This window comes from Artibeus jamaicensis, unplaced genomic scaffold (genome assembly GCF_021234435.1).
Source record: "Artibeus jamaicensis isolate MK-2021 breed Jamaican fruit bat unplaced genomic scaffold, CSHL_Jam_final contig_851, whole genome shotgun sequence".
Taxonomy (NCBI): domain Eukaryota; kingdom Metazoa; phylum Chordata; class Mammalia; order Chiroptera; family Phyllostomidae; genus Artibeus; species Artibeus jamaicensis.
The window spans coordinates 14,334,183-14,352,884 of record NW_026521986.1 but is presented as its reverse complement, the minus strand read 5'-3'; the positions used below and the strand labels follow the sequence as shown (position 1 = coordinate 14,352,884).

The 18,702-nt window shown below is 50.3% G+C and overlaps 1 protein-coding gene across 4 annotated transcripts in view; it reads right to left on the bottom strand.

Moving 5' to 3' along the window:
* The window catches only part of FLVCR2 (FLVCR heme transporter 2), a 58,818-nt gene extending 56,153 nt beyond the window's left edge, over nt 1-2,665 (bottom strand). For 2 of the 4 annotated variants that reach the window (XM_053673223.1, XM_053673222.1), the window contains exon 1: nt 1,603-2,665. In XM_053673223.1, coding sequence (XP_053529198.1) covers nt 1,603-2,304 — 702 coding nt within the window. In that variant the 5' untranslated portion in view covers nt 2,305-2,665. The remainder of the gene's footprint in view (nt 1-1,602) is intronic. The other 2 variants (XM_053673224.1, XM_037145221.2) reach the window with 1 other exon arrangement.
* Between the last annotated feature and the right edge of the window lie 16,037 nt (nt 2,666-18,702).

Here is an 18,702-nt window from a genome sequence, read left to right as displayed (position 1 = left end):
ATGATTAACAAAACAAGTGTTGGGTTCTCTGATCTCACCAGGCCACCCGAGGGCTGGTCCCAGTTCGTTCTGCCCTCCCCAAACACCGGCCTTGTCTGTACCCTGTTCTACTGCAAACAGGGAGATTATCTCTCTGGGAGTCTGAAAGGTCCTCCCCTTCCCCCTTTCCCCCAGCCCCAAGGCTTTACCCTCCTGTAAAGGAAAAATCCAGTGAAGTGAAGCCCACCAGCAGGGCTGCAGTGGGGGTGTTAGAACTCCCCATCACACTGCCTTAGACGCTCAGGCTTTTAGAGGACACGGTAAACGTGACCTTCAAAGCCTGTTTTTCAGTTGCCCTGAACAAGATCCATCTTGTTTCACCCCCTGACTCCAGATCAATTCCATGTTTAGAACATTAAAACCCACCGGTGGAAAAACAAACAAACAAACTGGGTAAAGGATTTCATGTTGCCGGTGTGTGTGCTAAAGAGGCCACTCTGAATGTTTTCACTGGTTGCCTACCCAGTCGCCCAAGGGGCAGGACTGAGTGGTTGGGGCAAATTTAGCTCAAGTCGACTTTCTGGTGGTGAAGACAAACAGAATGAAAGTTTGCCTTCAGAGAAGTTTCAGAAATTTCTGACCCAAAGAAGAAATTTCTAAATGAAAGGTTACATTTTCTAAATGCGATGAACAGGTTAAGGGAAAACAGGCCTCTAGGACCCAAGGGTCACCAGTCATTTTTAAACACATAGCCGCAAGTGAGTATGCCTCGGGAAGCCGTGAGTCCTGGAGACAGGGGGTCCAGGTGGAGAAGAGCCCCGCGTATAACTTGCTTCAAATATTTGGAGAAGATAATCAGATTCATAACACACCCAAGTTTCTGGGTGATGACCACAATGAGATGCAAGGAATTTGAGATGCTCCTTCCAAAAAGAGGGAAAGAGAAAGGATTAAGAGATAAGCTTACTAGGGCTTTCCAAGTTTTCTAGTCTTTAGAAATTCAGAGTGAGATTTCTTCTCTATCCTGCTGAACTTGGCTGTAAACCAGAGGGAAGGAGTTTGGCAGAAAGCACTGCTCCTACTGTCCTGGCCTTAGCTGTGTATAACAGAAGGTAAGGACAGTGCCAAATGTGACCAGGGCACCGCTCTGCGATTCCATGTGGTACAGGAGATACTGCGCTCTAGGAAAGCTGTTGGTCAGGCTAAAAGCACCTGCTAGATTCTGATAGGACCAGAATAGTTTGGCGTCCTGGAGCTGCTGCCAGAGAAAGGATAGGTTTCCTGAAGTCCAAGGTCTAAGCTGGTGGACTGACAGGTTCAGGAATAAAATCATCAAAACCATCATATGTTTCTAAAGCATGCTTTCTGCTGGGGGGGGGGGGGGAAACGGGGGGGGGGGATCTCCTTTTGTTTCCCCCTGCCCTTCTCTTACACAGTCATTCAGTCATAATCACTCACTCACACCATCAGTCACACCCAGCCACCAAGTCACCCAGAGTCACAAACACAGCTGAAGTCAGAAAACTGGTCTCCACGCAGTTAAGGGGCAGTTAGGTAAAACTGAACAGTCCCACGAAGATATGGTGCCCATTCCCCTAAACGCCCAGGAGCACTGCTACCCACCTGATTGCCAAAGACAGCTATGGAGCAGGCCGTGGAGACTTCGTTAGCCCCGAACCAGACAGAAGCGATGCGGGACGGCATGCCCAGGATGAAGACCTGGGCCACGGAGCAGATGACCTGGCCCAGCACAGTGACTGGGAAGAGATGTGGCTTCAGGCTCCCTAACTTCACCCAGGCCCCCAGGCAGTTGAGAGCGGAGCCAGTCAGGGCGATGGTGCGCAGGCCGAATTTTTCCAGCAGCCAGGCCACCGGCAGTAGTAAAGGGATGTAGGTCAGCATGTAGCACATGGACAGCCAGTCGATGGCAAAGGCACTGACGCCGTAAAAGTTCTTGAAGATGTTATTGATGGAGCCATACTGGATCCACTGGAAGGCGTTGCACATGGAGTAAGAGCTGAACACCAGGACCACCACCCAGCGGCGCTTGCTCACCTTGATCGTGCTGAGGTCCTCGGGGCCCGAGCTACTGGGTTGGGCCAAGACACCAGGTGCCGCGGTACTGGGGAAGGCTGAACTGCTGGGGTTTGCAGAGAAGCTGGGGTGGAAGGAGACGCTGGGATGGGCCGAGACGCTGGGTTCCGTGGAGATGCTGGGATGGGCCGAGACGCTGGGGTGGGCAGAAATGCTGGGGTCCTCCCGGAACGCCGCCTCCCGTTCGGGGGTGCCATCTCGCTCCTCCAGGTTGGGATCTTCATTCACCATGGCCACGGCCTCGCCCGGAGCGCTGGGCAGGTGCTGAGAACCCCGGCAGTCTTAAGGCACAGAAGCCTCGGCTGGCCCCCTAAAGCTGATGGGGCAGTTGCTCCCGTCTGCCCCAGAAGAAATGGAGATCCAATCCTGCGTGAAAGCCACGAGTGGGCCTCCCAACTTTCACCTCCCAACTTCTGCCCCCACTTTTCCGTGGGGCCCGCTGTCCGCCGGCCGCAGGCGCCTCGAGTCCACCTAAGGCTTTCTCGCCACGTTCAGAGCTTGATCCGGGAAAAGACTTAGCTCCTAGCGCAGCCACTTCTGCCGGACTCCGTTTGCTCCCGGGCCGGCTCGGGGCCTCGCCCCTGGGGCGCACGTGACCGCCCCGCCCCCGTCCCGCCCGGCTTCCCTCCCCCCGCCCCCCCACCTCCTCCGGCCGGGCGGGCCTGACAGCCCAGTTGTTTCGCCACAGTTTGAGGGGTGCATTCCTCCTCCACGCCCCAGGCGCCATGGAAACCGCCCGGTTAACCCCCACCCCCTGAACTGCCCCTCAAAGTCATTTGCCCCCCTCCTAGAAGACCACGCGAGAAATCCTGCCCTCCTTTCCGAGGTAACTCTCCAAATAGTTTCTTCGCACAGGTCCCCATCTTCCGCGCGCGTGCACCGAGACCGGCGCCTCCGGAATGGTCTGGGGAATCCAAGAGGAATTCCCAACTTTTTCCCACTTGGCTGGGCTCCCAAACCCTCCCTGAACTGTGGGTATCAAGAGAGATTTGTAGACTTCACGGCCTGGTTGCGCTCCGGGAGTAAAGGGGAATTGCAGAAAGCTCACTTCGTCGGTTGCTTTCCGTGCTCACTTCGCCTTATGGGGGGGCGGGGGTGGGAGGGACTCATAGTGGAGCCTGTTCGACAGGGCTATTCTGTCTTGACGGATCCCGGGGCTGCCTCCTTAGGCGAGGACGACCTGAGGGTGGAGAAGAGGGGCCAGTTGGAGATGCTTCAGAGCTAGCGGCGGTTGCGTGGTGAAGGGCAAGGCACCTAAGTAGCCCTGGGCTGCCACCTGCTGGGCTGGCCATTCCGGAGAGTAAATCCTAAACTCAGGACCTCCAGAAAGCCAGCCCTGTAGGCCTTTGTCCGCTGATCCATTTCAGCTCTCCGGGAGGGCTGGACTTTGTCCCTGGGTTCAAACACCAGCTTAGTTGCTCCAAGGTATGTAATGTAAATTAAGGTACTCCACCTCGCTTGGGTTTCTTTATCTGTAAAATCGGGATGATGAAATAGTGCCCACCTCACAGTGATGTTTTGGGGCTTGCAAGACTTAAGACACAAAAGCACTTTGAAAATGCCCTGCAGATAGTAAGCCTTTCATGAGAGTTGATTATCCTTAACAATTAAAAAGCTAACATTTGTCGTATTGTGCTTAACGTATTTACTGCATTAGCTTACTTAACCATCACAAGAATTCTGTAAAGTGGTTACTATTGTTTGCCTGCATTTCATATATTGATCAGGAAACTGGGGCTCCTAGAAGTGAAGGAACTTCCTCCTTCAGGGCCTGGCAGGTCTGAAGAGCATTACTTCTCCTGCAAGTCTGCATTGGAGCTACAGCCTAGCTACTCAAGTGCAGCCTGGGACAGCAGTGTGGGCAACCCCCGGGAGCCCCTTACAAGGGCAGAAGCCCAGGCCCACCCCTGACCTCCTGAACTGAAGCCTGCATTTTATAATATCTCCAGGTGATGTGTTTATCTGCACATTCAAGTTTGAGAGCCATAGGGTGCCACTGCGTTTTGTTTATTTTCTTTTTTAATTGTTGGACCAAAAATGAAGAATTTAAAGCTCTGTAACCCAATCACATGGGAGCCCTGGCCAAGTAGCTCAGCTGGTTAGTGTCATCCCAATACACCAAGGTTTCGGGTTCAATCCCTGGTCAGGGCACATTTAAAAAGCAACCAATCAATGGGTAAATAAGGGGAACAACAAATCAATGTTTCTCTCTCTCCAAGATTAATAAAAAATAAATAAAACTTTATTTTAAAAATAAAATAAAATAGAGGCACATGAGGGAACTCTTAACATTCTCAATGCCTCAGCCACAGCCCCCATCAGGGTCTCTGGGGACAGAGCCTGGCATCTACACGTGGGAAGCTCCCCGGGGGGATGTCAGCATGCGCCCGAGTTTAGGCATCAGTCGTGGCGTCAGAACCCTTGGCTGCAAAAACGAGGCATCACACTGAGGGAGTCAGACCGGGCCTCGGTTCAGCAACCTTGGTACTTGAGTTCTAGCTCAGAAAGAATTTAGAGCCAAGACTCAAAGTATAACAGAAAGTTCATTTAGAAAGTCGCAGAGGCAGACGTGAGCTGTGGGAGAAATGAGCTCAGAAAACGAATTACAGAGGGAAAAGAAGGGTCCCTGGAGATTAGGGGAGAGAGAGAGACCAGGAAAGCGTGCCTGGGGGACGAGGGTGGGGGGTGTTCCACAGAGAGCCAAGCTGGGTCCTCCATCCCAAGGGCTTCTAGGGACCAGGGTTTTAGGGTCCCTAGACCCTAAATAGAATACTCATTCAATAGAATACTCATCAGCTTTCCAGGCGGGTCCTTTCACAGTCATGGTCTCCACTGATTGGTCGGCACCGGGGGTCATCAGTCAGTGCAGCTGACCCGGATGTCAGCCACGGTGTCACTCCTCTGATTTTGCTGCTTTTCTGGGCCTGGAGCTGAAATACAACTGAAGCCCAGATGTTACCCCTAGGGGTTAATGCTTAAGGGAGTGATGGTGGAGGGGCCCACAAGGGAGTGTCATGAGGCCACTCTTCAGCACCTTGGTCTTCCACAGGGCGTCTACTGCATAACATGTGAGGGGAGGAAAGGTCAGGAGAGAGTCTGGACCGCACAACCAGCACTGTGGAAGGTCAGGGGGTCTAAACTGCAATATGCTAGGGGAGGAAAGGTTACCCTGGGGGCGAGGTCCTTGTTTTCCTAGGTTTGCCTGTTGCTAGGCACCTGGGGCTTTCCACCCTTTGACCTTCTGTACCTGGCCCATCGTCCTTGCTCCTCTCATGCCTGTCCAACTGCCTACTACAGAACCACCAGTTCACAGGAGGGGGAGCGCTGCTCGGAGGCACCCACTTTTTGGTAGAAATTATAGATTATAACAGAATGTTTGAAAAGGAAGCATACTCAACTGAGAATTTCTACACTAACTTCTCTATTCTCAGAGTTCCAACAGTGTTTCCCATCATTCTTCATGGGAGTACAGAGAGCACCGAACCTCCACTCTCTTGGAAAGATCTCTCACCGTTTCTTTTCCCTAGGTCACTGCGGTTCTCTCCACTGTTCAGAATACAGTCTTAATTTCACTTTACAGATATGGAAACCGAGGTCCCAAGAGTCAGAGTGTATTATCCAAGTTCCACAGCTAACCAGCATAAGAATGAGCAACAGTAAGACAGATTTCCTGCATTCCGTTCCGTGAAGCCTCTCCCAGGCGCTTTTCTGGGGCAGTGCTTCAATGTGATGACTGATCCCAAAGGGCCTTCCCTGGGTTCCCAGTGATGTTTGGGGCGGCCTTTTCAGATGGAGCGAACAGGCTCTGTGGTGAGCTCTGGATTCAGCCTGCTCGAGACATGAAGTCTGTTCTGCCAATATTGGCTTTGGGATCTTGGGCACTCAACCTCTCTGTCCTTCAGTCTCTGAATCTGTAGAAATACCTGCCTCACAGGGTGGTTGTGAGAATGAAACCAGATAATGTGTTCATTCCTTCCAGAATATTCTGAAAGCCACCAGGGTGCTGCTGTCTCTTGGCTGATTCCCAGCAGGGATACAGCAGCTATATAAATATTGGGTGGCTATTACATAGAGTGAAATATTAAGTATTCGCCCATTGAAAAAAACATTTATTGAGTAGCTTACTGTAGGGAACTGCTTCTAATGGCATGGAAATGTAGCTCAGCCTCCACATGGAAAACCAGTGGGGAGCAAGTGGCATGCAGGGCCACGCCCACAGAGAAGTTTTCCCATGGGGAATCAGGCTTGCATTGTACCCAGACTGCTATAAGACTTGCTTTCGCTAAAACCCCCTCACCCTGAGTTGAGGCACAAGGGCTTACTGCAACTCCCTAAAATCTGAGCTAAACCTCCCAGGTATGGAGTGTAACCTGGTTCAACCACTTTTCCCCTTGGTCTGCAACATCCTTCTCTTTGAAGTAATTAGTAACATTCTTTCCTTTGTTATCTGTTAAAGGCATTCCCCTGAAGTGAACCTGTGCATAGTAAATGAGGACTGCCCTCCATGTAATGCACCCAGAGAAGCAATAAAAGCCTGTCCAGACAGGGACTGAGCTCTCTGGCCCTCTCTCCGTGCCCCTCCCCTCAGAGAGTGGCCTTGCTGTCCCTTTTTCTCCACAGGACTTCTGTTGTCCCTGTTCACAAGCAGCCACAACATACACGGATCCTGCCGGCCAGGATCTGCCACAGCTTATGATGTGTTACATTTATTTATCAATATGTGCTACCTCTAGGTATCCATAGGTACACCTTAAAGGGGAAGGAGAAATAGATTTTAGGGGTTGCTTCCCAAAAAGGGACCCTGGTTCCTGGTTTCCTCCTAACTGGCTCCCCAAGGAGCTTGAGGAAACCTCTGGCACTGAACTCAGCTTTTGTTGCTTTCTGCAGGATAGCAGCAAAGTCTGCCCCCTAGAGGCTGAAAACAATTTCTAGCAGTGAGAGCAGAACTTGGAGGTCAAAATGAGAACCTTATTGGTAGCTCACTGCCATCTGAACAAGGGGCTGTAGTTGTGGAAGGCATGGTGTTTGTCCAGTGCATGGGAAAGCTGAATTGCTAATGAATGAATCAGGCTGAGTCCCTGGATTATTCCTCCTTAAAAATACCAACACTTGAAATTTGCAAAAATGTTGTCCATACAGATCTTATATGTGTAATACTTCACACTCACAAAATCCTGTTTGCCTTATCTCCCATACTTGCCATGGATTTCCAGCTTGTAAGGACTTGGGTATCTCTTTGTGTGCTCTGGACACTCTGCAGCATTTACTGATATAAGCTATACAGCACATGCTCTCAGCCCCTGTTGGCAGAACTGAGTTACACATCACCACGAAACTTCAAGTGACCTGGACAAAGAAGAGATCCAACAGGTTTTCCAAGATGAAAGGTGTCATAAAGTGCACCCCCCCCCCACACACACACACACAAACTGTTGCAGAATGTCATCTGAGTTATCATCAGCCTGGAAATGAAAAGTCAGGGGAATGATGCTTTCTGAAGGAAAATCATCATCTTGGAATTTTATACCCAAATTACCAAAAGAAAAAAGCATGAGAAGAGAATCACATATTTTCAAACATGACATGCAAGGTTGCAGAAAAAGGTACCGCCTTGTGCTCTCAGGAAGTGGCTAAGTGGTGGGCTCCACCAAACCAAGGGAGGAAGCGTGGAGAGTGAGATGTAAGATCGAGAAAACAGGGACTCCAACCCAAGAGGCAATCGATGGGAATCACTAAGATCACGATAAAGGAAAATGCCAGGTAGACAGCCATGCGCCAGGGTGGAAAGCAGCCTGTCCGGACTGAAGCTAGTCAAAAGATTCCAGAAAAGATTTATTCCAGAATATGACATTGATAGAATTTGAGAGGGGTTTTACACAATTGGGGAAGAACTAGAGGTTGGACTAGTAATAGTAAGTACAACAAGGCTAACTAAAGAAACGGGGGGATTATTAACTCCAAGCTGCAGAGGAAAGGAGGAAGCTCATGGTTATCTTAAGTGACTCAGTTGTGAATAGCTTTACCGCTGTCCTAATAACGTGACAACTGAAAATCGATCTTGTTGCCAGTGGAAATGGGGTCCTTCACAGGGTCCTGAGAAAGCATTTTCAGGGACCCACACATGGGAGGATGAGGTTTAGTGGTAAGATTTATTGGGGTGGGTGGAAATAGAAGGCTGCCCCCAGGTTCTCAGCACCTCATCTTCATCTGTCCCACTGCAGAAAAAATTCCAACCTTGTCTTTAACAAGCCCAGAAGAAAGGCCAGTGTCCATAAATTCTGTGCCAGTTATTTAGTCCATATCAAAGCTTAGTCCAGTTCAGCCTTTGTCGCCATCCAGCAAGCTCAGATTCTGTTCCCAGCTGCGCTTCAGGCGTTCTGTGCTGCTACAACCAGGCTTGCGCTTGGAGCCCAGGCCCGGGCAGCTGCTGGGTCCACATGGCTGCTATGGAGAGAGATGCACGAACGAAGGGGTTGAGGGCATGTTAACGTTGGAGAGAGAGCGAGACTTGTTGGCTTGGGTTATATTATTGCAGGCTTGGGAAGGACCTGGCACCCTTTCGAACTAACCAGTCAGTCTCCCAGTCTTTCACGGTCTCCTGTTGGTTTCCCCCCTAGCCAATCTGTTTTCTAGATCTTCTGGGATTCTGTGTCTCTTATCCAATCCAATCTTTCTCCCAGGTTAGATACACAGGCATTATGGTCACCATCTTGGCTCCTACTGGGCATGCCTCATAGTAGAAGTACCTCTTCCTATACCATCTTGGCTTCTGCTGGGCATGTGCCCAGCGGAGGAAATTCCCTTTTATTGTTTACTCCTTCCCTGGTAATGACAGGTAATGACCGGTAATGACCGGTAATGACAGGCAACCATCATTTAGCTTTCTTCCTGCTTCTGGGATTAGGTTCCAGTGCAGCAGTCCCCTGGGGAGTCTGTGAATGCTGCAGCTTCCCAGTGAAACAGGCTCAGCATCTGACTCAGCTCCCCAGTTTATTGTGCTTAATCCTGTTTGATTCCCTTTGCTCCATTCCTTTATAATATCTAGCTATCTACCCTAACAGTATAACCAAATATGACAGAATTATATGGAGAGGGTGGGGGAATGGGAAGTGGGTGCATGTGTGTGGTGGAAATGAGGGTAGAATAAACGTAACTAAATCTTTGTCTGCCATATTGGAAAGTCAATAGATAATGCCTAATAAGAACAAAATCGGGAAGTATCAATATACTCTTGTCATTTAGAGCTATGGAGGTAAATATGAGAAGACTCATCTAATAAATGTTGAAAGTAATTGTCTCAAGGGAGCAGAAAAAGGGTTAAGCAACTGACATTTTTGATACAGGACTATTTGGTTCTTTAACTAGGTATAACTTTGTTTTATTTAAAGCCCTAAAATTTAAAAATGGAATCCAGCTTCTGTTTCTGGTTTTCTCCTGTGTTCCTCCAAAGTGCCTAGTAATTGGAACGTGTGTTTTCTCTCTGTCTTTCCCCACCCCCACTGAGATGTATGAAACTGTTCACAAAACCAATTAAATACAAATTATCTAAATTTAAAAAAAAAAACTGGATTCAAACTGAGTGGACATTGAGCTGCTTCACCAAGGCCTGTAGGTGGTGTCTAGGGTCATGCTCAATTTCATCCTAGATTTCATGCTGGTGCTAAGATGGACGCCCAAGGCTCCCACCCTGGAACCACAAGGATGTCTCTTCGTTTAAGCTGTGTCCTCCAAAGTTGTGCCAGGACGTCACCTCAGAAAACTGGGTGAATGTTCAGAGCCCCTGTGATCCATACCCTAATCCTGCTTGACCCTTCTATGCCCTTCTCTCTGCTTCTAGTGACTTTCACGCTTGTAGATTCTGTGGGAGTCTCTTATCCCTTCTACTTTCAACTTCGGTCCCATCACCCAAAGACCATGCCAAGGTCTACTTATTCTCTGGGATTTGTTCTGTTCTGTCCATGAATAGCACTGTCAACCCCCAGTCAGCCAAATGCAAATCTTGAGAACTACCCAGAACCCTCCCTGCCCTCATTCTTTGTGTCTACTGGATGCTTCTCTCTTTACTTTCTTCCTCTCCTTTCTCTTTGACACCAACTGAGCTCAGACTCTCACTGCTCCGCATCTCAATACTGTGGCCCCCTCCTTATTGGTCTTACTTCTCCAGTTCACCACCACGCCACTTCACAGGGCTTTCCATTTCTCTTCAGGACTCTCCCCTGCCTTGAACCATCCAGTGGCCACCCCCAGCTTGCAGAAGGTTCACACTGCTCAGCTGAGCATGTAGACCTTGGTGATGTAGCTCTGGCCACATATCCCACCACGACCCGTGCCCACCTTTCACTCCAGAAAGGGGGAACCACCTGCAGCTCCCCCCAGGCATTCTGGACACATCATACGTTGCACATGCCATCCTCCACAACACAGGACAACCATCACCTCCTCCAAGAAGCCTTCCCCAGTGCTCTAAGTACATTGACTCAGAAGTGTCCTTCACACCCCACACACACATCTCTATGGTAGCTGTTATCACACTATAGCATAAATGTTTCTTTACATCTTTAAGTTTCTTGAGGTTATGAATCATATCCTATTCATACTCAAACCCCAACCTCTAGCTCCATGTCTAGCCTACAGATGAGTAGTGAAAGAATGATTAAATTGACTTGTAGGGTGCATTCCTAGATGAATCCCACCTCCAGAAGACTTCACCATGAATGCAAACATGTTCCTCTCCATCTGAATGCTTATGTCTCCTCTGTTTGTTTTCATTTTTCTTTTCCGGGGCCTTCCCCCATGGGGTTTGGAGTTCACCACTGTACAGAGCCCCCAGGGTGGAACAATTAGGAAGGCAGTTCTGTGCTGGGTGGGATTCTGGATTCCTTTCCCTCTGGGGTCCTCTCAGTTCAGAGAGTCTCCAGGTCTGTCCTTGAAAGGAACGTGGTCAAGGCCTGCTGAGGCCCGAGGGAGGAGGGAGACCCATTCTTCTTGGAAGAGAGTGCAGGACAAAAGCCTCCTGCCTGGACAAAGAGATGCCAGGCTCTGTCCTGGATGCACTGGGTGAAACCAGCTCTCCAGTTCCATGGAAATGCATGAGTGCATCTAGGGAGGCCTCAGATGGTATTCTTCTTTAAAGAAAAGGCTTAAGTACCAGGGTCACATTTTATTTCCTCAGCTATGCGTACTTTGGTGCATTTATGGGTCTCCACTAGGTTATTCTTCATAACTTTTTAACTACTGTAAGCACTTCTTAGTAATCAGAAAATGAAAAAGTTGCTTTATAAACATGAGAAAGACCTACCTAAAAGACATGAGTAAAAGAGGAAGGAGATATTAAAATGCACTTTTCGCATAATCTATAGAAAGCCCTGAGGTATGAGGCTTTCTTTGCATAATGAAATAGAGGAAGTGTGGTAGCAGTGAGTTTGTGAGTTACCAGGGCAACGGTTAAAGGCAAAGGGGGACAACACAGAGGGTGCTGACAGGCAGGTGTATGTCATGTTGGAGCCACCGTGTTAGAAACAAGAGAACTGTCTGTTTCAGCCCCTTGGTTTACGGGGGACAGCACCTGGTCTCAGGGAGCTGTCTCCAGAGACTCATTCATTTATTCACGCAGTCATTTCCTGCAGGCCGAGCATGGCGTGGGGTGTCAGGGAAACCTGCCCAGCAAAGCCAGTGGCCCTCACTCTTCAGGACTCCATAGTTGAGGGGCAGGACAGACGTGTGAGCACACGATCCAAGGGCAGCACAGTAACTGCTCGGTGGTGGTCCCAGCTGATTCACGTGGTGACAAGGCAGGGAGCCAGCGAAAGCCCCAGGGAGCTGTTCCAGCAGGGTCTTCAGGGGGAGGTGAGGCTCAGCCTGGGCCTGTGGCCGGTGTTGGGACGCAGGGTGAGCAGAACAGGTACGGCTCCTCCCTGCCCTCCGAGAGCTTACCATCTATTTGGGGGGATAACCATTAATAAAAAGCTCACACACTGTAAATAAAGGTGTGGTCATGAGGGTTATCTGTAAGAATTTGTAAAAGAACAGGTGCGCTAGAGCAGGGATTTTCAACTGGTGTGCCACAAGAATTTTCAAAACAGGCAATACCTGACTAGTTAGAGACACTGGCCTCTTTTCCCCCAAGACTGTCAAATAAAAAAAATGACAACAGCCAGCACAACAACAGCTGTCTGGTGTGAATTCCCTGTCTTGAACCATAAATATATGGGACATATAATAGAGTTGCATCTTATAGTAGAGTTGCATCTTATAGTAGAGTTGCATCTTATAGTAGAGTTGCATAATAGGTTATGTTCCATAATAAGATTGCATCTGATCTGTTAATTCTTGGTACCAGATATCCTTATATACAAGGATAGGCACCTGAGTTTTTAAAAGATTTTATTTATTTTAGAGAGAGGAGCCCTGGCTGGTGTGGCTAAGCGGATTGAGCACTGACCTGTGAACCCAAGGTCTCTGGTTCAATTCCCGGGCACGGCACATGCCTGGGTTGCAGGCCAGGTTCCCAGTTGGGGGCGTGTGAGAGGCAACCACACATTGATGTTTCTCTTTCTCTTGCTCTCTCCTTCCTCCTCTCTCTAAAAAATCAATTCCAGGCATCTGCCCTGACTGGGAATCAACCAGCAACCTTTTGTTTTGTGGGACAATGCCCGACCAACTGAGCCACACTGTTCAGGGCGGAACCTGATTCTTTAAAAATTCATTTTGGAGCATAAAAGATAAGTCACTACTATAATTTTTTTGGTACATCAATCAAAATTATACTTGTATTTTGATCAGAACTGCAAAAACATGTATTTGTTGGTGTGCCGCAGGATTTTAGTAATTAGTTTACGTGTGCCACAAGAGGAGAAATGTTGCAAATCGCTGAGCCAGATCATAAACCAGATCTTAAGAAAGAGTGGGAAGGGCATTCCAGGCAAAGGGAACAGTAAGTGCAAAGGCCCTGAGCTGGGAGGGAGCACAGTCCTTGAAGGAGGTGAACAAAGTCAGTGTGGCTGGAGCGGAGCGAGGGAGGAGGCGAGGCCTGAGAGAGTGGCCGCAGCTAGAGGAGGCAGGCAGAATTAAGGATCTTTTTTACTTTTTTCTAAGAGCAAAGGGGAGCCACCGAGAGACTGTAAGCAGCTTTGTCACTTGGAGAGCTTACACTGGCTGCTTTGTGGGGAACCCAGTTGGGGTGCAGGGCAAGTGTGGGAACAGCCTTCTTAGAAGGCTGTTGTGGTCACCCAGGTGACCACAGAATGAAATTCTGAAGTGCGCACAGGCCGTGGCAGCAGCATGGGAAGGAGTGGGCAGGTGAGGGGTAGGCAGTGGCCTGGGCTGGGTGGGGGAGGGGAGAGGCGAGGGTTGCAGCATCAGGATCGGTCCTCGGTGCTCAGTCCTTGGGAGGCAGAGCTAGGCAGTTTCAGCCTGCAAGTCTCACAGGAGCGAAGCTGTGAAGGACCGGGCCCTGTGCTATCACCCCTGCCTCCAGTTCCTCCCTCCTCCACCCCCTCCCCCTTCCTAGAGCTGCCTCAGCCACTCCAACCTGCTTTCAATTCAGTGTGAATTCCCATGAAAACCAATAGGAAAGTAACAAGTCTGAATTCGTCCTTTAGTCTTTCACTCACTGGCATCACACCCTCTCCAGGTGGGCAGGGACCCGGGACTCAGGCCCACTTTTTTTTTTTTTTTAAAGATTGAGAGACTCCTTTAAAAATAAAGATTTTATTTATTTATTTTTAGACAGAGGGGAAGGAAAGAAGAAAGAGAGAGAGAAACATCAATGTGTGGTTGCCTCTCCCGTGGCCCCCACTGGGGACCTGGCCTGCAAGCCAGGCATGTGCCCTGACTGGGAATCGAACTGGTGACCTTTGGCTCACAGCCTGTGCTGCTGGGTACGGAGCTGGGTGCAAGTCCCACTGAGCTCTACCAGCCAGGGAGTCAGGCTCACTTTTATTCTGGGAATAAGCAGAATAACTGGAAAGAAACAAACGCGCCTGAAATGAAACCCAAGAATTTATGGATCCCCTTTTGAGAGTGCGCAAGTCCAGAGTTCTGGGGTCCGTGTGTCGATGCCCCTGGAGGCCCTGAGCTCCGCCGAGCGGTCTGGGAAGGGCTCCGGGTGTCTCAAATGGGGAAACCGAGAGTGCTGACTGCACCCGCATTTTATCAGCATTTCCTTTTCACTTTGAATCAGTTGCCAATGACAGATGCCCAACTCAAACCAGCTTAAGCTCAAACCACCAGTGCCTTCCACGAGCATTGCCGTAAGTACTGAGAATCATGTGCCTTTAGAAATGAGGCACCTAGCTCCCTACCCTCCTAGTACTTGGAAGCACCCCCATTTCCTTAGTAAGGAGCATCCCATTTGCCAGAATAGTCACCAGAAGCACCTGCAAGGGGCAAGGCTGCCTGTGCTCATTTAATTTCTCGTGCAGACCATCCGTGCGATTCTGCAGGTGGCTCTACAATCCAAATGCAAGCTTCGGGTCTTTGCAGCTGGTATTTCTTGCTGTGACAGATTCCTGTGTGACAGCTTACCTTTCTGGCCTCCTCCACCTTAGTTCTCATTCCATAATATGCTTCTTAGTTCCCAGTGCCCCAGGGACTCTTTTATCTGCCCGGCAGAAGAGCCCAAGTCTGCTTTCTGACCCACAAAGTCCCCACTGAGACGCCTTGTTTTGGAGCTGGGTACAAGTCCCAGTGCCTTGTGAGAGGACTCCAAGAGCTGTGCTGTGAGCAACACGAGGGTCCCCGCCCAGTCCCAGGAGATCAGCCCATCTGGGAAGGGGGAAGGGCCGCACACCCCAACGCTGCCCTCCCCTCCAGGTCCTTTTCTAGGCCACTCCACTGGGACCCCTTCCAAATCCCAGCATTCTCCTCTGCATCCCCCAGCCTTCCTCCCCTTAACTTTTTAGGCAGCCCCCCATTGTGCTCAACTCCTCAGCACCCCTTCCCTAAACTGCACCCTGCTTTTGTCCTAACCCTTGCCTGCTCCTGGTGTCCTTTCCTACACACCTGCTCAGGCCCTGCCCCCAGCCTCAGCCGTGTGTCCCGGTCCATCCCTCACCGCACACCTACGGCACGGCACAGTCCCACCGCACCTTCCCTTCTCAGGACCTCCCTCCCGAGGGCCAGCTGTCCAACCCAGGCTGCGGTTCCTGCCCATGCGATTCCCAGGGTCCTGCAGCCTCTCTCCTTCCCTCCGCTCAGCACCCAGGGACTCGGTTCCCACTCCCTGCCCCCCTCCCTGACTTCCCTGTCATTGCCGCCTCTGCTGGCAGCTCTTCCTCTGGGGCAGGGTTTGTCTTGCTGGTCACACCTTGCCTTTTTGTCTCCCTTATCTATTCCCTTTTAAAATACATGTGTCCGAGTAATAAAAGCAAGTTGATGTCGAAAATGAAGTCAGTAACCCTGTGAGTCATTCAGGGAGGCAGCAGAAATGGTGGTAGTGGTAATGCAAGTGATGAAGTCTGGGAAAAACCAAGCCAGAGGAATGGGCATAGACTCACACCGAACATGGCTGCCAAACCGGCACGGTGGCAGCGGTCAGCTGGGTGCCACGTAGTTTCATCTGCTGGTGGGGCCCGCCTCGTCGCGGATCAGGTCCTCACAACGCCAAGCTATGACACAGCCTGTCTCCATCTCCTACAGGTCCGTGACCATGGGCCAGGATGTCACCTTCTGTGCCTGGGCCCGAGCACCACTCAGGAGCTTTTTGCCTCTTTATCCCAGACACTCACTCACTTGGAAGCTGATCCATCCCCCCATCTCCATGGCTACCAAAAGCCTGCTCCTCACTCACAGGTTGGGAAAGTGTGGGACATCAGAAGGAACCTATGGGGTCTTGACATTGAGCACTTCCTTCCTCCCCTTCACTGAAGTTACTGAGAAATGGTGTCCGGGTGGTGATGCCCATTCATTCATTCATCCATTCATTCAACAAGTGTCGTGGAGCCCTGACTGTGCATCCAGCACCGCCCTATGCACAGGAGATACAACAGTGAACACCGACAAGGGCCTGAACCTCTTGAAGTTCCTAGCACCGTGGAGAAGAACGTAGTATCATGTAAGATAACGAGACTGAGAGAGGGGGGTTGGCTGGGGAAGGCCTCTCTGAGGAGGGGACGTTGGAGCAGAAGCAAGAAAACAAGCTACATGGTTATCCGGAACAAAAGTGCCCTCGAACAGGGAACGGCAGGTGCAAAGGCCCTGAGGTGGGAATGCGGTTGGTTTGTTCAGAGCTCAGCAGGGAGGTTGGTGTGGCCGGAGCAGAGAGATTGAGAGGGTCTGTGGGGGGGCAGCAGGTGAGACAGGAAGGCGGGGGCCAGACTGCCTGGGGTCTCGTGGGCTCTGATGTGGTCAACCAGCACTGGAAACGGATCACTTGGCTTCCTGCGGAGAGTGGACAGGAGAGCAGCTGGGAGATGCGGAGAGGGACAAGGGACGAAGGAAAGGGGCATGGATGCATTGACGGGTGGGCAGGTCGGGTCGTGCCACCAACTGAAGAACATGGTGGGGGGTCCTTCTGTGGACATGCGACTCGGCAGCGCTCTCAGAGGCGGTGAAGTGAGGAAGCGGTAGAGCCATCTCTCCAGGTACTGGGGCACCTCGAGCCACGAGCTGGCACGTTCCTGTCATTTCAGGCCATGCTGGCTGCCTGCCATTTTCTTCGCCTAGACTGGGCCTCTCCTCCTCCAGCGGCTCGAATTACTCATCCTTCAGTCCCTGACTGAGTTGTCACTTCCGTAGACAAACCGCCCCAGGCCACGCCACCTCCCCGCAGCAGCTCTGGTTCCCACCACCCTCTCCAGAATGGATCGGGGCGACTGTTCCCCTGGTTCTCAGTGCTTCTCCTTCGTGGTACTTCTCACGGTTGTCGTCCATTCGTTGCAGTTTGGTCGTTCTTTGATGTCTACCCCCCTCCAGATTGTAGGCTCCACGAGGGCAGGGATGGGTCTGCTTTATTCATCCCTCCAACCCGTATCCCCACAGTGCACCTGACACAGGTGGGTGCTCGCCACAGTTTTGTTGAATGAACGAATTCACAAGCAAATGGAAGAGCAGGTGCCAGGGATGCTGCAGGGGAAGAGAACTGATTCTTCAAGGAGAGACGCCAACAGGAATAGGGCTGTGTCAGCTGAGAAACCAAAGGACTCACAAGCACCTAGGGTGGAAGCACTGGGGCTTTGTCTGGCATTTGCAGGCAGACCCAGCCTGGCAGATGTGCCCACACGTGTGCAAACACATGTATATGGTGGTACCAAGAGCACCTCCCAATATGAAGCATAAAGGTAGGTTGATAACAGAAAATCTGTACTCAGGACACTTACTGAAGTTGGAGCAGGAACAGGGATTCCTAGTCTATGGCCAGAATTTGTTCTTGAGGACAATGATCCAATCAACTCAATCCTTTGAGCCTCAGTGGAAACCAGAATCAATCTGGATAGAGATCATGACACACTTCAATTTGGGCTCAATGCCTCAAGCTCCCACCCTCCAAGTTCTCTCCCATACCTTCTCCTCCCATTTCTAGCATTCTTATGCCCTCTCTACCCTCCTGTGAATCAGAAGACCTTCAGGGAACGAGCAGGCAAAAATTCTGTCTACAGTGTAAATGGTTGATAAAACAAAGTACTATTGAAGCTCCTGGTATTACTCTTACTAGGAGTGTTTGCCCTTTGGTTGTAAGAAACACCTTGAGCCACAGGAACAAAGCCTGGGGTTCTTATGCCCTTGTGATTGCGTTCTGGGGACGATTCCCCACCTCACAAAGGTTGTATCCTCATCTCCCAGTAACCGCACTTGGAAGGCACTTCACATGGCTAATTTTAGCACAAGAGCATTTCAACAAAGGGACACGTATCGCACATTATTTTAAAGAACCATTAAGCTTCCAACCGTTAAAAAGCAATCAAGTCATGTACGTAACCCACAGTCTTCGTTCTGCCCCTGAACCTCATCCCATCCCCCTCCCCAGCCTTCCCTCTCACCATCCAGGACGCACTGTAACAGCTGCCAGATCAAAGCGGCAGCTGAGTCAAACATTCTGCTTCATGTCAAGTAGGTTTACTTCTTGCAAGTATGAGGATCTGCTGGTTTGCTCAGCTGTGACAAATGATGACACCCTGGGACTCCCAACTCTTTGCTGCGTACCTGGGCCACATACTCTACCAGCAGCTGAGTTTCTAGCGAGGTGAGTGCTGACTGTTGACGGATGAAAGATTTTTACCTTGGGGGGTCTACAAATGGGTTTCAGGGAAGTCTATGAGCGCCTCAAATCATATAATCCAAAATTGACAAATACCTATATATTTTCTAAGGGGAAGGAGGGGCCCATAATTTTCACCAGGTCTTCAAAGTAGTCTCATGACCACCAAATGTAAGAAATCACTGGCTTGGATGAGTAATCCAGATATTTCCATGAAAAAAGTCTGCTTTAGAGCATGCCGCCTAGTATGTGTCCTCACTCTACATACACGGTGTTATGGGCAGATGCGTGACTAGTTTATGTAGCACGTAATCTAAAGTGGATTTCTCGACACAGATGATGTACTTTGGAGGCAGCATTTGAGGACTAAAGAGGAAAGTGGTTGGATCAGTTTTGGGCAGAGTGAAGCCCGTGTTCGGTGAGACTATCCTGCC